The sequence below is a fragment of the Eulemur rufifrons genome, chromosome 15, assembly GCF_041146395.1.
Source record: "Eulemur rufifrons isolate Redbay chromosome 15, OSU_ERuf_1, whole genome shotgun sequence".
NCBI lineage: Eukaryota > Metazoa > Chordata > Mammalia > Primates > Lemuridae > Eulemur > Eulemur rufifrons.
In genome coordinates, this window is record NC_090997.1 from 59554932 (window position 1) to 59573713 (window position 18782).

Genomic DNA, 18782 nt, shown 5'->3' on the forward strand with positions numbered 1-18782 from the left:
GTTATAGACCTATTAATTGGAGAATACAATGAAAGGCTCACTGACTTTGAGAATCATGACATCACACTCAAATTAGCATTTCAGCCTCACCTAGTTGATATCACCAAGACACCCACAGAGGGAACTGATTGAGCTCTCAGTAGATGACATTTTAATGTCATTGTTTGCTGCTAAGAAAGATACAAATGAAATATGGAAAAATGCAGTAGAATACCCACACCTTGGGCAACATGCCCCCAAAATGCTTTTTTGTTTTTCAACCACTTATTGCCGTGAATCTATATTCTCCTACCTGACCCAAATCAAGACACCCTTAATGTCACAATTGACTGATACCCATCTAGAGGATCAACTGAAACTGTGGACCTTCATGCTGCAACCAAATATTCACATGCTTTCCAAGAAAAAGAAGATACAACGAAGTCATTAAAAGGTTAGTTACCTTTAAAATTAACAAATAGTTTTCATTTTTTGAAATTACTAAGAACATAGTAGTTAGATTTTTACAAAATAAGGTACATTTTTAAACATACCTAATTGAAGTTTCTTGAATGTGGCCTTCTTTAATTATAACTAAATTAACACAGCCTTTCAACATGAAAAGGTTCCCTACCCCTGATCTAAAAGCACGAAAAAGAGCAAGGACCAGTTGTGGGTGAATAATAAGGTTTATAAAAAATGCTAATGAAAACCTGAAAAACCTGACAAGGAGGTGACAAGGATGGACTTCTCCTCCTAGCCAACCATCTCATAGAATCTGGTAAATCCTCTTCCACCAGATCCAGTCTCAAATCTGTGCACTTCTCTCCACCTCTCCTATCGCACCACTCCAATGTCTTCTCCCTCCTGGTCTACAGCGGTGGCTCTCAACCAGGCACATTTAGCCCCCAGGGGACACCTAGAAACGTCTGGAGACATTTTTGGTTGTCACAACTTGAAGGTGGGGCTGCTAATGGCACCTACTGGGTAGAGGTGCTCCACACGCCACAATGCACAGGACAACCCCACAGCAAAGCAGCAGCCAGTTCAAGAGGTCAACAGTGCCAAGTTTGAGAAACCTTGGTTGACAGCACTGGCTTTCCCACTGCCACTCTTGATTTTCTTGGTAGAGCAGCCACCACAATGTCTTAATATCCTCAACTGGTCCGTGTTAGTGCTCTTAGGGACATTCAATGACTTCTTCATTACACTTTGAATAAAATCCAAAATCCTCCTCAAGTTCTCCATGGTCTTGCATGCTGTGGTCCTTTCCCAGCTGGCCAATGTCTGGTAGCTCTAACTCTTGCCTCACCTCCTGCCTTCTAGTGCCACTGGCTTTGTCAGAGTCCTTAAAATGAGCTTCCAGGCCTTGTCATAGGCGCTTTCCTCCACCTGGCCCACTCTCAAATACCTGGCCATTTACAATCAGCACTCCGTTCATTTCTTCATGGCACTTTTCTCAAGATAAAATTATGCATTTATTTTCTTGTTTATTTGCCTTTTTTATTCACTATTGCATACTCAGCACCAAAACAGAGTGACAGGTAAACTTCAAAGGTACAAAATAAAATAAAATTTGCATTGAATTAAAGAAGAGACACTTTGTAGTCCTTCAGTCCTAAGAACTAGTCTGGAGATGGTCATCACTAAAAAATCTTAAAGATGTTCACTATCATCATCATTTAAAATTTCTCCTACATGCTGCTTTTAATATTTAAAAAAATAATCCCCTAAGCCCACTGGAAAGACATCTGCTTTGCAATGCATCTGACACAGATGTTCAGAGAACATCTCAGAAGTTTTATAAACAAAAATGTTCTATGACTTCTAAACTACTAAAAGGCAATGCCAGATCTTAGCTATTCTCCAATTATCTACTTTTAATTTCACAGTGAAATTGCTACATTAATTTTGGATAGTTCATTTATATTCCTTGAATCTTTCAAGGCAATTTTACATTCATTATCTCATTCATTTGCATATCTTATCTTTACATAATCTGTTATTGAATTAAGCTTATCAGGGAATATAAATTCCACCACAGAAAGAGAGTTTGTGGTCAGATATGTTTGGATTAAGACCCCAGCTCTAACACTACTTAGCTGGGTGACCGTGAGCAATCTTTTCAATCCCTACTAAACCACATTTTTTCAACTGTAAACTAGGAATGATGAGGAAATGTGAAAATTATAAAAGTAACTACTAGTATCTACCCCACAATAAAAACTCAACAAATATTATTTAAAAATAAGTGACTGGATCGCTTCTCGGCCTTTTGGCTAAGATCAAGTGTAGTATCTGTTCTTATCAGTTTAATATCTGATACGTCAAAAAAAATTATAAAAAAAAAAAAAAAAAAAAAATAAGTGACTGGGATTAAGACTAGTAATAAGGTAAGCAGTTAAAAAACATCAGTTAGAAAATGTGGGGGAATCTCATTTACAATAGAAGCAAAATTAATAAAATACTTAGGAATGCATTTAACATGAAACGTGGAGGCTATATGAAGACACCTATAGAATTTATCTAAGGAAACTTAAAAATAAAAAAACAAATAAACCTGAATAGCTGGTAACACACAACATGTCCCTACATGGGAAGACTCAGTACTTCAAAGGTGTAAATAATCCCAGAGGAAATCTATAGATTTAACACCATTCTAATCAAAATCCAAATGAGACTTTTGGGAAATATGACATCATTCTAAAATTCATCTTGAAGAATAAACACATAAGGACAGTCAATATATTTTTGGTAATAGCATAATGAGTGCATTATGATGCTATAAACAAGTCCCCTTTCCCCCAAGGCAATTACCATTTTGACTTTTATGCTAATCTCCTTCTTGCTTTCCTTTGTACTTTTTCTGCCTTCATATGAATCTATAATATTAGTTTAGTTTTGTCTCATTTTTGGACTTTATACATAATGAAATCATATGACACACATTCTTTTGCATCTGACTTCCATGACATTATGCTTGTGAGATTGTTCCTCCTTTGGTTATTGTTATTGACTTTTGGCTAAATCCTATTGTGCTCAAAGAACATACACTGTATGATTCCAATCCTTTTAAATTTGTGGAGAAATGCTTTCTGACCTAAATTTTAAAAATGTTTTATAAATGTTCCTGTGTGTAACTAAAAATAATGTATATTTTATAACTGTTGGTACAATATGCTAAATTTGCCTATTAGGTCATTTGTTAACCACATAGTTTAAATTTTCTGTATATTTACTTATTTCTTTTGGCCATTTGGTCTATCAAGTCACAGAAAAGGCTGAAAAAATGTTCCTCTATGATTGTGGATTTGTGTATTGTTACTTGTATTTCTATTAATTGTTGCTCCCAATATATTGAAATCATGTTGTTAGATATATAGAATTATCATTTCTAAGTAGAACTGAACATTTTATGAAATATTATCTAGTAATGCGTTTTGCTTTAAAGCCTACTTTCATATTAAAATAGCTGCATCTTTTTCATGGTAGTATGTTAGACCAGTTATTATCCACTTTCTCATTAGTTCTGTGATACCTTCAAATAGACATTTTTCCCTCCAGCTTTTCTAGCTGTCTTCTGAGGAATGGTTTGTTCCAATCTCTAGTTTACCATTTTTGGAAAGAGTTTACTCTTCTCCCTGTCTATGAACTCACATATTTCTCTACCTCTTGGTGGGCTGTATTCTTGGTAGTTCCTTTACATTTACATTCTTGTCTACTAATTCTCTCTTCAGCTGTGTCTAATCTCCTCTTTAAACAAATAACTGCACTTTTTTTCTTTTTTTTTTTGAGACAGGGTCTTGCGTTGCTGCCTGGGCTAGAGTGCAGTGGCATCATCATAGCTTGCTGCACGCTCAAACTCCTGGGCTCAAGCAATTCTCCTGCCTCAGCCTCCCAAGTAATGGAGACTACAGGCATGTGCCACTGCTAAGTTTTCTATTTTTTATTTCTAGAAGTTCTACTTAGTCCTTTTTCAAATCTGTCTGGTCATTCTTTTCAGTATCTTATTTCTTCCTTATGTTCCAGTTTCTCATTTATTTGTTTAAAGCAGCATCATAATGACTTTATTTTTAAGTGTGTTAACGTACTTATTCTTTATTAAGGAATCTGATAATTTCACTCTGGTGTTTCTGCCAGCTCTATTTCTCATGCTGGTGAATTTCTTCATCTGATTTATGATATTTGACTGTGAACTGCTGATTTTCCTTAAAACATTATCTGTGGGAATTCTTGGAGGCCCGGGTTGAAGTGGTATTCTTCCAGAGAAGATCTGTATTTGCTTCTGCTTGCCTCTTGGGATGCAACCAGCCTGAGAGCACTTTAAATCACATTCTTGGCATGGGAGGATTTTGGACCTCACAGGTACAACTGAGTCAACCTACACTCATGTGAAGGTCAGTCTTCCTCATCTTTTAGGAGAATTCACATCCTGCCTTACCCAACCCCTCACTCGTGCCAAGGCAAAGACAGGCGGGTTTCCATACTGTGTACTCCTCACCCTCAGCCCTACCACTCGCAGGTTTGTCTATCAATCACCCTTACATTGATGATCTCTCTCATTAGAAACCCATTTACGGAGAACTACAGGCTTTATCTCTTGTCCTCCTTACCCCAGAAGAAACATTCAGGGACAATCCAGCTCACCTTCCGGGACGCTGCTTTCATTTTGTCTCTGGTCTTTATGGTTTCCATTCTTTTGTGTCAACTTAGAAACGTATCTGGAAAGATGCTTTCTAAATATTATACATTTCAATTGTTTTAATTGGGAGGTTATTCAAAGTATGCAAACTGCCAAACTCCCAGAAACAGAAGTCCTTACAGTTAATTTTCATAAAAGGTTAAACTCTACTTGCAATTATGTTTTTTTCCAGTGACAAACTGCTAACCTCAAAAGACTCCTTAGCAGGTGATCCACTCAAAGGTAACTGCATCTTAGTTTATATAAAACAAGGCTTAAAAAAAAAAATCCCCATTCTTTAACAGAAAAACAATTTAAGTAAAATAATTAGCTGGCAATACAAAATTTGAAGATAGTAAGACATGTACATTTGTTTATAATAAGACTGATTAAACAATTTTCTAGACCATGACATTTGTAGGCACAAAATCTTAATTCAGTGAAATGTCAGATTCCTTAAATGTTCCCCTAACAAAAGCATTTCCTGATGTGAAACCTTTATTTCACAAAGTAACCATCTTATGGTTTCTGCCTGAAAAGGTCTTATAGCCAGTGGTATTTATCATGACCCCTGCCCACCCAGTCACTAAAGCATCCACCAAAAACAAAACACAATAGAAATTTCCTTCAGTACTGCTGTACAATCAGGTAAGCCTGAAGATGTGGCACATTCATTTAAACTCTCAAGCTCCAGTGAACAACAAAGCAACAAAAAAGTTTGTGTTCATTATCTACTACCAAATTCTGAAGCATTAACCTTAGCCATAAATAAATATAAACCTAAGCTCATTCAAAATAGGGTATATGTGGCTGGATTTACAAAAATTCAGCTATAAAATCTGAAAAACAGCCCAAAGCATAGGCCCTCACAGGGCAGGATGTTTTAAAAGAGAGCTCGTGAAATCCTTTTGTTCTGAAATCTTGCTCCTCAAGGCTTTGGTAGAGAAATAAATTTAAAAAAAAGGTAATTCAGTTGAACAATGGGGCTAATTTATTTTTGCAACTCACAAGTTAGAACACTGTTGATTTAAATGGAAAATAGGAAAATTACTTTTAAAAAAGAGACATGACTGAGCTCTTTAACCATTTCACTATTTGGCCATCTTCTCTGAGGTTCTTTTGTCTGTAAGTGGCATTATGCATTCTGAAGCCAACAGAATTCAATTCCTGAAACTCTCCACACTAGAAAGTTAAAATTACTTTTTATAAACCTTCTTCGTGGGTACTGATTCATTTAGAGTGAAGATTAGCTTCAAATAATTCATTTTATGCTTTTTCTAAAGCAAAGTCACACTTTCATTACTTTCTTTGAAAAACATGATATTAACATTTCATAAAAAATGTTGTACAAGCTATCTAATAAAAGGAACTCAAGTGCTTTTAAACTTTATAAAAACCCTAAGGGCTTGACATATCATAAAGATAACAAATACAAGGTGTGGTCAGGCTCTGAGGCTGAGGGGCAAAGGCTGCTATTCTCTCTGGCCTGAATGACTTCCTTCTGTCTCACTCTGCCACATGATATTGGTTAGAACACAAGCCTGGGAATTAAACTGACCTGGATCCAAATCTTTAAACAGCATTAGGAAAGCTATTTGGCCACACCAACCTCAGTTTCCTGGGGATAATAATTTGTTGAGAAGAATGAATGAATTACCAACATTCCGAGTTCAGAACCTGGCACACAGGAAATGCTACATAAACAATACTTACTATTAATATTATTCCAACTAATCCCAGCATTCTTCAAATGACAAAATAAACTGATCATGGCCTCTGAATAGTACGATTTGCTAATAGTGAACATTTAAAATCTAATTTCCTTCTCTCATGGCACACAGCCATTTTCTAAGAAAAAGTCCTTATAATCACTGGTTTTAAAAATTAGTATAAATTCTAATTTTATCACTCATATTTTGTCTTTTATGTCAAATTTCATATTTTGCTTCTTATTTCTACACTGTTTTTTTTTTTTTTTTTTTTTTTTGAGACAGAGTGTCGCTTTGTTGCCCTGGCTAGAGCGAGTGCCGTGGCGTCAGCCTAGCTCACAGCAACCTCAAACTCCTCGGCTTAAGCAATCCTACTGCCTCAGCCTCTCGAGTAGCTGGGACTACCGGCATGTGCCACCATGCCCGGCTAATTTTTTGTATATATATATTTTAGTTGTCCATATAATTTCTTTCTATTTTTAGTAGAGACGGGGTCTCGCTCTTGCTCAGGCTGGTCTCGAACTCCTGACCTTGAACAATCCACCCACCTCGGCCTCCCAGAGTGCTAGGATTACAGGCGTGAGCCACCGCGCCCGGCCTCTACACTGTTTTTTGATGTCCTAATTCTTTTTGGTTTTTTTGCATTCCCACTCTGACACTCATAACGTTTTCTACCAATTCCCTGTCTTCTCACTGACACCCTCCTCCCCTGTTAGTCTGGCTTTTAGCACTCAGATGACTTTGCTAAGTTTTAGATAACTTATCTGCTTAAAGCTTCTCCAATGTTTATCTCCCCTTTTCCACTCTACCCCCAAAAGATGCCCAGCGCAACCAGGCATGAACAACAGAGTCAACACTGTCTCTGCTACCTAAAAACAAGAGACGCATTAGCCAGAGATGGCAATATGAACAACTTACATGTCTAACAAATACCAAATTTCCTTTTATGGTTATGTGTTAGTATGTAGCGTAGACTAATTTCTTTTGCAGGAAAAAGCCAATTTTTAGTGGCCTGAAAGCATTAAAATAAAGACATGGTAAGCACAAAATGAAAAAACAGAGAGGCAAGTTAGTGAAAGCCTGGGCAAAGTTCAGGGTAAGCTGATATTTCTTTACAAAAATCAGATGTTATAGCACCATCCACCTTTCCTCCCAACACCCTTCATAAATGCTGGGATACGAGCAAAAACCATTCACCATAACAGGACTGTTTTAAAGATGCCTACATAGAAGAAGGGTGTTGAGTTACTAACAGCAAGGATTTCAGATTTATTTACAGTTTTTTCCCCCTGACAATTGCTTCTTAAGGATTAGATTTAAAAATCTCTGATGTGATTTTAAATGTACTCAAAACAGCGACAAATGGTCAGCTCCTTTTTTGCTGCTAATTAGCCTATAAAGCAGGCAATAAGGTATTTGACTTTTTGAAAGAAACAAAGAAACAGGGAACAAAGAAAGAAAACAGAAAGGAGAGAGAGGGAGTCTGGGCACTTCGTCACAGCACCTGACACCCACTGGAACCGGGCGCTGCCAATCTCCCCGTCTACCATCCGGTGGGTGGGGAGCACGGGAAGAGCAGGGACCACCAGGTGTCGTGACCTCAATTACCCAACACAATGCCTGGCACACAGGGGGGGCACTGGTACACGTCTACTTCATGACTAAATAGCAAATGTATATACTCCTACATTTTAGACTGAATCTTACATACAATTGTTTATAATGTAAAGACAACAAAAGTCACCAAACTTAAATTTTAAACAAGTTATTAGTATCATTCACATTTCTAATTCAACTATTTAGAAACATATCCCTAAGTTAAATATATTTTTAAGGTACAAATTCACTTAAGTTTTCATATAAATTTTTAAATGTTCACATATTTGAGAGAAAAAGAGACAGCTTTGAGTCCTGATATTTAAACATAATGCAGAAAATATGTGAAAATTTATTCTAAATTTGCCTAAGTATATGAAGCAACTTTACATATATTCAAAATAGGATTACTTATAGCAAACGTAGGAAACAAAGTGTGTATATATATGTATACATACACACACTTCAAAAGAAAAAGTCTTGATTAGGAAAGTATAGAAAATATAACTAAGAAAATCCAGAAAAATTATTTGCTTGTAAGGCTCAGAATGATTAATTTCAACTAATATGCAGGCATGAATCACATTAAAAATCACAGGAGAAAAGACTCAGCTGTCTTTTCTGTTGCAGAACTAATGAAATGTCATGCTAGCCTGATGTCCTTAATAATACCTTGATGCTGCTTCACTTCTGGTTTTAAACACGCAACAGAGTTAAAAGAAACAGAAATCTTCTGCTCATACAATATATAGGACTGAAAAAATACAATCTGTAGCCCATCATCTTCAGGGTTTAATAAAGAACAAAAATTTAATTAAAAAAATTTAGGAGGCTACAGGGGTAAATATTCAACATGACTGAAAGTAAATTAAGAGTTACAGAGAGAGGACGCTTATCAAGCAGGCTCATCTTAGCACAAGGAACCCTGAAGGGACCAGTGACGTCGTCGGAGACAAGCGGGTGCACACCTACTATGAGTCCAGCAGGGACTGTTCTAGGGGCTGGGAACTCCACAGGGAACAAGTCAGGTAAGGTCCCTGATCTCAGGCCACCCACAGATCTCCACACAAAGTGCTTTTGTACGGAGAGAAAAGGAAAACAGAAGGGGCGACTGTAGCAAGACAGTATCCACCAAAATCACAAGGAAGCCTGGTAACCTCTGTGGCAAAAATCTCTCTTCTCCCAAAGCAAGAAGATAAAGATAGTGACTCCACATGTTTCTCTGGTAGCCAGCAGAGAAAAGGGTGCGATACTCTTTGCAGAAGACCCATTTAGCTGTTTTGAAGAGTTGAAAAATTACATAAACTTCTAACGCCCAGATAATAAGCCTAATGCCATTTCCACAGAGTAGTACCTGAGGTGAGCCATGGGAATGACCTGTTCAGAAAAGGTAAGGACAAGCAGCAACCATCAGCCTCAACTACAGTTACTGGGGAAAGGATGTGATCTACAGTTTGTAACAAACATGTTCATATTATTCTTAAGCAAAAATATTGCAAATATAAATGGCGGAAATGAAGTTCTGCAAAGAGAGGGAAAGGCGAACAGGAAAGAGATCGCCCTTACAAGGCAGAGGGCAGGAAGACAGTCAGCAAGTGAGAGACCAGAAATTCAAATTCACATGACAAAATGAATCCAGTTTCACAGAGATCTCATTTAACTCTCAAGATTCATTCATGGCCACACTGACTAGAATTTAGTTTTTGAGAGTCCAGTGCACCTCTGCACTGTCTTCCTTTTGGAATTCCCTGTACTTCCTTTTGCACACCCTTTTCTCTATCACCTCACTAACACTTCGATGACAATGTAAGGGGAGGGGGAGAGAAAGACAAGGGCCCAGAGGTTAGGAAGAAAACAAAGAGTTTCCATGAATTTTGCCAGCACTTGAAAGTTCCATTCAAAGTATTATTACCTCTTATTGATGTGCATATAGCAATAGTAGTTCTGTATATAAATATGTAGATGGATAGCAATTTGTGTTTTTTTAATTTCTTAACTTATATCTTTTAAAAACACAAACTAGGATAATAATTTAAAGACATAACAAAATTATAAACAGAAAATAAAAACAGCACTCCCTTGAGGAAGAACACTGTAATCAGAATTTTTAATAAAATGGAGAAAGGTAAAATCTTTTCCACCATCTCAGAATCATAAAGGAACAGGAATACAGGATAATGGCACTGTGATGTCTGCTGTCACTGTTTCATTCAGATTCAGTCTTAAAAGGTTTGCTCAGTTCTATGCAGACCTACACTTGCAACTCAAGACTAGGGTGGTGGTTTGTTCCTGCCAGAGTATGTGAACACTGATGTGGTTGATGCTGGTTTCTTGTGACCAAAATGGGTATATCTATTTCTTTTTAACAGAAAAAAATACGTGGCTTTATTAAATCGATATATATTTAATACTAGAATAAAAGTTGCTGACTTCATGCTGCTATATGTGTGAATGGTGCTCTGTAGTATCTAAAAATGTTAGGATGTGGATCTTGCACAGAGAATTTTAAAAGTGATGTAATGCCCAATCAGACATAATATTTTTATATCATAATGTAATACAGATTAGATACTAATGAGATGGATAAATTATTACAGAAATGCACTCTGTATGGGATATTTTGAAAATCTATGTTGACCATCTCTAAACTATATGTATTTTTCATTAACTAGAACATGGTGTAAATAGTTTAGTTCCCTTATCTGGGGACCAACGTAACTGACAGAATTTCTGGGTCTGAGAATTTTCAGCATAGTGAATTGTGTAGATAAAAAGCTTTAATGCCTGATGATACTGCTGGTATGATAGAGATGTTGGAAGAGAACTACACTGAAAATGAGCTATCTCCAGAACTTGTAACTGGTTGGTTCTAGCTTATCCTTACAATATAAGGCTTTAGGAAGCAAAAGCAAGCTGTTCTTTTGCATGTGGCTAAGTACTGAGGAACAACTGTACTGATTACCTGTCAATCTAATAAATTCTCACTGTTCTAATAACCCTTGCCTGTGACCGTTTGTACCATTACATCTAAATAGTTGTTAATATAATACTTTATAGACCAAGGGCCTTTATTCATCTGCAATATTCACAGGGTATTTTCACGCATGTGCAGAAACTATAGTTAATCCCAATCTACAGAGAAAATGCTAAAGCCAACAGTTTCATTCAATTTTTCCTCATTTTATGGAATAGTACTAAAAGAAAAAAATCATATTAACTGACATGATGTAGAATGGAAGGTTTCTTGGGAAATCAATTAGAAGACCAAAATAATTGTTTTTTAATGGAGTTTCTTGCAATAATTATCAGCATCTGAAAAATAACTTACCAGTGATGCCATTGGATTCCTGCTGTAGGTCACAGTACCAGAGTCTGTTTACTGGGTCACATCCTTCCCTTATTGATAACAAGACATAGCGGCCATCATCAGATAACTATGAAGGAAACAAAAATAGTGCAAGGGACTAATTAGAATATATTTTTTGTGAGAACATTGTTAAATGTTAAGTAAAAAAATAACATTTACTTTCAAATGTGGTGACTTCACCCCAAACTTATGATCTGATAAGAGTTATTTGAAATAAAAAAATGAACATCAATTTAACTTATTTCACTCTTAATCACAGTTAACAAAACATAGTGGATTATTTAAGTAGAAAATATTAGTAGATATAGTTGAATGTCATAATGACTTCAATGTAATTTTTATTTAAATTTCTAATCTAGTCCTTAAGTTGAAAATATGTGCATCTGTCATTTTGAATATAGTATCCTTGACTTTAAGGTTTCTTCATGGGTGACATAACTTAAAAGTTGTTTTAAATAAGAATTAGCAAAATGGGTATAGATGCAAGAAATTCACTGCGAGTCACATTGGTCACATTAACGAGTTTCTACTGAACAACACTTTATTTTTAGTCACTTCTACCAGAAGATCTCAGAGATGAAAAAGGCCTACGCTTCTGGGAATTTCTTTTTTAGTATAAAACAGCAGAATCTTAGGTAGCAAAAAGAATCTAGACAAAAATCTAATACAATAAACAATATATTATTGTTTTGACAAAATTGATACAAGTGGTATCAAATTATATACATCCTTTTGCAACTAATTTTTTTCATTTAATATAATTTTTACAATTAATCCATGTTGACATATGTAAATACCTTCATTCATTTTAACTGCTGTACAACATTAGAAAATATCACAATTTATTGATCCCTCTTCCTATCAATAACACTCAGATCATTTCCATTTTCTTTAGAACTTCCATTTGATCCAGCAATCTCAAAGGAAAAGAAACCATTATAACAGAAAGATGCCTGCACTTGTATGTTTATCACAGCACTATTCATAATAGCAAAGATATGGAATCAACAACCTAAAGGTCCATCAACGGATGACTAAAGAAAATGCGACACACACACACACACACACACACACACACACAGGAATACTATTAAGCCATGAAAAGGAATGAAATCATGCCTTTTGTAGCAACATGGATAGAGCTGGAGGCCATTATCTTAAGTGAAACAACTCACGCAGAAACACAAATACCACATGTTCTCACTTATAAGTGGGAGCTAAATAACGTATACACGTGGACATAGAGTGTGGCATGACAGACAATAGAAACTCAGAAGGGTGAGGGGGCAGAAGAGGGGTGTAATGAAAAATTATTTAATGGATACAATGCATGTTATTCAGGTGATAGGTACACTAATAGCCTTGATTGTACCACTATGCAATATATCCATGTAACAAAATTACACTTGTACTCCATAAATTTATATAAATAAAAGCAACCCGCCCCCCCCAAAAAGATTATTTCCATTTTCTTACTACTACAAACAATCCTTTAGAAAACTTTTTGAACATGTTTGTGAACTAAAATGCTTCCCAGAGTATATAACTAGAAGCAAAATTGTTCAGCGGCAGGATATGCAAACATATTTCAACTTTATTAGATGTCAAATTATTCTCCAAAGTGGCTTTACCAACTTGTACTCTTACCTGGAGGCAGTGTATATGAGAGCTCCTGTTTTCCACATCCTTATTATGACGGTTAATTTTATATGCCAACTTGGCTAGAACACAGTGCCCAGATATTTGGTCAAACATTATTCTAGATATTTCTATGAAGGTTATTTTTTAGATGAGATTACACTGAAATGAGTAGAACTGGAGTAAAGCAGATTACTCTTGATAATGTTGGTGGGCCTCATCCAATCAGGTGAAGGCCTTAACAGAACAAAGATTGGTTTCCTCTGAGTAAGAAGGGATTCAGCCAGCAGACACCTTGATCTTAACTACACTCTTCCCTGAGTCTCCAGTCTGCTGGCCTACCCTGCAGACTTTGGACTTGCCAAGCCTCCATAATCATGGGAGCCAATTCCTTATAATCCTCCCTATGTGTACACACACACACACACACACACACACACAGTCCTATTCGTTGTTTTGCTCTGGAGAACCCTTTCTAATACACTTATCAACAAATATTCTTTGCTCATTCAATAAGTATTTATTTGCTAAGCAGCTATTATGTGTGAAACATTTTTCTAGGTGTTAAAGATGTACCAGAGTCAGGAAAAAATGTTACTCTAGTAAGGGAGACAAATGCATAAGTATGGAATTATGCAGTACATTATAAAATGATGAGTGCCACGGAGAACATAAACAGGTCTGGGTAAGGGAGACAGGATGTGCTGGGGGGCCCATAGTATTAAATATGGCAGTGGAGGTAAGTAAGCCTTATTAAGAAGGTATCTTGCCATTGTTTTCTGACTTGCACTGTTTCAGATGGGAAGTCGGTGTCATTTCTTACCTTTGTTTCTCTATATGTAATGTGTTTTCTTCCCTGGCTGCTTTTAATATTTTCTCGTTATTTTTGGTTTTCCAAAAATTGATTATACTGTAATGGGCTTTGCTGTAGTAGCCTGCTTGAGATTTATGGAGCTTCTTGGATCTGTGGGTTTGTGTATTTTACCAAATTTGTAACATTTTTGGCTACTTTTCCCACATGTGTATTTTTCTGTCCCTAACTTCAAATATTACATCACTTGGTATTGTTCACAGGTCAAGGAGACTGAACATATTTTTGTTTCAGTTTTTTTTCTTAGTGGTTTAGTTTCAATTGCTTTGTCTTCAAACTCACTGATTTTTTTTATTGTATCTAAAATGCTGTTAAGCCCATCCAAAGAATTTTTCATTTCAGAGTTTATTTTGTATCTAGAAGAATATGTGGTTCTTTTTTATATTTTCCATTTATTTGCTCATTACATTAATATCTTCTAAAAATCTTTAAAAAATATTTTTATAACAGCTTTTAATAAGTCCTCTTGTATGTTAATTCTACTGTTAGTTCTGGATCTGTTTCTATTGGCTAATTTTTCTCCTTGGTTATAAGTCACGGTTTTTTGCTTCTTTACACATCTAGTAACTTTTTTTATTGGATTCTGGACTTTTGAATGTCGTCTGGATTTTTTTTTTTCTGGTCTGCCTGTAAAATGTTTGAGGCAGTCAATTTGCTGGCGGTTTAGCTTGATCCATTCAAGGCTTGTTTTCAATCTTTGTTGGGTAAGGTCTACAACTCTAGTCCTAAGGCATGGCTTAGCTGGGGTCTCTGCTGAATAGCCTGAGTGGTCATAATGTCTTTCCACTCTCACTGGTCAAAATCTGAAAGTCTCCCTAAACCTTTGGGGTAGTTGCCAGTTTACAGCTCCCTGATAGCTGTTCTTAGCTTGAATCATGGAGTCTTATGTAATGTACATATCACTTAATGGCCCAAAATGTAAGGGGATCCCAAGGCAGATTTCTGAGACTCTTAGTGGGTAGTTCCCTCCTTTTGGTACTGTGCCCTGCAACTTCAGGTGGATCCAGTCTCCCTGAATTCCAACCTTTGGATCCTTAGTTCAGTGAGACTGTAATACTTTGAGTTCTTCTTCTTTCCCCTAGAGTCCAAAGAATACCTGCAGGCAGAAAGTTGGAGTACCTGTAGGACTCACCTCTCTCAGGGATCAGCCCTGTGCTGCCTGTTGACCAATATCTAAAATCAGCTGCTTTGTCTATTTTGCAGTTTTCTATCTGTATACAGCAGGAAGGCTAATCTAGGGCCAGTTACAACATCATGGCCAGAAACAAAAATCTGTTGTTATGTCTTAAGTGGGTCTCTTACAAATGAACACAACTTGATTTAGTTTTTAAAATCCAATCTAAAAATCTGTATTTTTACATTCATTATAGGTTACTGTTGATTTACTGGCTTCTATATTCATAAGTTGGAATGTTTTATTTACTTTTGTTTTTTCCTTCTTTCCTCTTTTTATTGTACTTTTTATTCTCTGATTTGGGAGTTATATTCTGTTTTCCTTAAGCTTTTAATATACATGGCTAATAAACCAGTGTTGAGAATTTTAGTTCCACCTTATTTTTAAACCAGCCTGTGTTAAGACTATCATCAGCAACCTCATAATTATAATTTTATTAAACATAATTGAAAGCAGTTGCATTGGCAATACTTCATACTTTTGTTCTCTTGTCCTTTAAATAAAGATAGAATCTTTATAGCTTAGTCCTTAAAGTCATGCTACATTAATCATAAATGATGGCTAATTCAGATGTAGTGATTCAGTCAACAGAAAGACAGGGCAGTAAAATTCACCGCAAAAACCACACCAAACCTTCAACGACAGCTGTCTCAAGCACATCTAATGAGTTTTTCTCAGCATTTCTGGCTGGACTAAATAGTTGTAGCAATTTATATTTAATCTAAGACAGGAAGTCCCAAGGTACACTGAATGCCAATTAAGTCATTCTTCTTCACTATAATTCTCTTTATCACAATCTGGAGATGTTCCATAGCCACTAAAATTTGCTTAACTGGAAACAACTCTGAATTTTCAAATGCTCAAGATCTCAAACCTCAAAACCATTTCAAAGTCACTGTCACCCTGATGAGTACAGATAAGGAATACATCTTCTTCCACTAAAATTTTATCAGTAGCAACACATACTTACAGTCTCACATTCAGACTATTTCAAGGCAATTTTAAAGATGAATTTTGGAAATTGCTGGGAGGGAAAGACAAAAATCCTATTGATAGGGAGGACAACTGAATGCTAACAGAATAAAGTGACCTTCCTCAAAGTCAGATATAAGGAAAACAGAAAAGCAGGAGAGCCTTGGGCCCATCAGGACTTCCTAAAACAGTACAAATTCCAGTTCATAAAATACTATTGGCTTTTCCTTAAGAAACATGACATTTTCTGGAATAACCGTGCTCTCTGAAATCAATTATTCTGATTAAAAAACAGTGACTTTTTGCAACAGAGGTGTAATAATATTAACCTGACCAATAATGAAATGTGTAATTCCTAAATCTATGCTTTTCACAGATTCCTTCTATGTCCATGTTTTTTTTTTTTTTTTTTTTTTTTTTTTGAGACAGAGTCTCACTCTGTTGCCCAGGCTAGAGTGAGTGCCGTGGCGTCAGCCTAGCTCACAGCAACCTCAAACTCCTGAGCTCAAGCGATCCTCCTGTCTCAGCCTCCCGAGTAGCTGGGACTACAGGCATGCACCACCATGCCCGGCTAATTTTTTCTATATATATTTTTAGCTGTCCATATAATTTCTTTCTATTTTTAGTAGAGGTGGGGTCTCGCTCTTGCTCAGGTTGGTCTCGAACTCCTGAGCTCAAACGATCCGCCCACCTCGGCCTCCCAGAGTGCTAGGATTACAGGCGTGAGCCACCGCGCCCGGCCCTTCTATGTCCATGTTAAGCAATTTTCCTTATGTCAAAATGATTTCATTTCATGAAAATCTATCATTTATGTAAATGAACCATCAACAAAAGCAAAATTCTAAGAATCACTATAAATGAAACATTTATATTTGCTGATATTAAATCTATTACTTGCATTCCTAACAATATTAATAGGGGTCAAAGCTAAAACTCTTTACCATTCTTGTTACTGTCAATTTTTAATATGCAGGTCACTTTCACAATCTAATTCTGAAGTCATTTGTTGAATTACATTTAGAGTACCGATTACATATAATTAGAGAATGTTAACTAAAAAAGAGGAATGTACTGACATCTGTATTATAAAAGTATTTGAACAGAGGGAAAAAATCTAAATGTACAAAGAATATGGTATTCTACAAATGGACTAATTAACATTTGGTAACTCACTGGTACTTAGCTTTTCATTTTCTATAATCAGACACACACTCCGGAGATTAACAAAAGAAACAAAGCCAAAAGCCATGCCCCTGGTGCTGGCGCAAAGGCCTGTCTCCTGAAGGTGGGAGGAGCAGAGTGCTCATCTCCAGGCTTTAGGGAGTAATTCCCTCTTTCCTCGGCTGCCCAGGGTGGATAAGGTTGAACATAGTCACTGTTAACAAAGGTGGCTGTTCTTAACAGGAGAATGTAGGTCAACTTCCCATCTCCAGCCAACTTGCCATCTCCTATACCAAAGACAGGATTTAACAAGTGCCATCAAACGTAGCTGTCCACTACTGGGTGGGGGTGGGGGATGGTTAGCCTGAGCTAAGCCTGTTCGACCAACATTTACTGAGGGTCTACCAAGTGTCTGCTGCTGAACTAGGTTCTGGAACACACAGATCTACAGGATAGGGCCTTCAAGAACTCATGCTCAGGTGGGAGAGAGAGACTGACAGATACAGATACACAGACACACACACACACAGAAAAATGTTGCAAAACACTAATAGCAAGAAGTACAAAGTATGATCAGAGTACCAGAGAGGGGCATCTAACAGGGAGGGGAGCCAGGAGGAAGAAGAGTTCTGGAAGCCTTTTGGGAGGGAATGGCTCCTAATTGATTATTAAAGAAGTAGAAGTCCCCTAAAAATGGTTGCTTGAAATTTTCCATTTTTACAACTCAACTTATAGTTTGTATAGGTACTGGGTACAGAGAGCTACAGATAACATGTACTCAGGCTACATACATTTGCTCTCAAGCATACATCTCACCAGCAGATGCTGGCATGAGTAGTGGATGCCGTGGTGGCTGTCCTCTAGGAGGGAAACTCTCATTGCCCCGGGTGCTAGGTATTGAGAACAGACAGCCTTTCCCCTGAGAACCTCTCCAGGATTTATCCTTAAGTTGAAGAGTCACCACTCCAAAGTCACACATTCTTTTGCATTCATCCACATACAATGACTGGTTGATATAGGGCAGTAAAGGCCTAGACCCTTCATCCTCCAGGGAGGACAATGCTGAAGGGCTCACCTAGCTTGAGAGCTCCCTGTAGACTAGGTGACACTTTTGTGATGATGACATCATAGTTCAACTTCTCCTTCTGCTGTCTTTACTCCCCACACAGGCAGAGATTTTAAAAGCACACCCATTAGACTTTCAGAGTGCTAATTTCTATCTCAGAGGCCACTTCTCAGGGAGCCTGACCCGTGACAGCATGTAAGGCATCAACAATACCCTCTAAATATGCAGCGCTTAGAAGAGCACAGCCCACAGCTACTGGCCTCCCACTCAGTGTCCTGGGCAGGCCCAGCAAGCAGTACACTTCTCCCCGCCTGAGGTCTGAATCAACTAGAAATGGAACAAGAGGCAACAGACGGAGAACCAAGAGAGCAACTACTGCTGATAAGGTGCACACTTAACAACGAGGCTTAGGGCTGTGAACCCGCTAAGCTGCAAACTCCCACCCTCTCTCGTCTCACCATTGAAAAACCAAGTGAAAAAAATTCCTCTGCACGGTCAGAGGAATGGGGAGAGATGTGTTTCCCTCTAAACTCTGTGGTTTCTTGCCTTGGCACATTTTATGCTACCC

General features: G+C 37.1%; 1 protein-coding gene and 1 pseudogene across 1 annotated transcript in view; one reads left to right on the plus strand and one right to left on the minus strand.

Annotated features, from left to right (window-relative positions):
* PREP (prolyl endopeptidase) overlaps nucleotides 1-18782 on the minus strand; it is a 136372-nt gene that overhangs the window by 63153 nt on the left and 54437 nt on the right. Inside the window, exon 7 of the mRNA XM_069487656.1 lies at nucleotides 11294-11399. Within this exon, the coding sequence (XP_069343757.1) occupies nucleotides 11294-11399 (106 nt within the window). The remainder of the gene's footprint in view (nucleotides 1-11293; nucleotides 11400-18782) is intronic.
* LOC138396232 (U2 spliceosomal RNA) lies at nucleotides 2239-2334 on the plus strand (annotated as a pseudogene).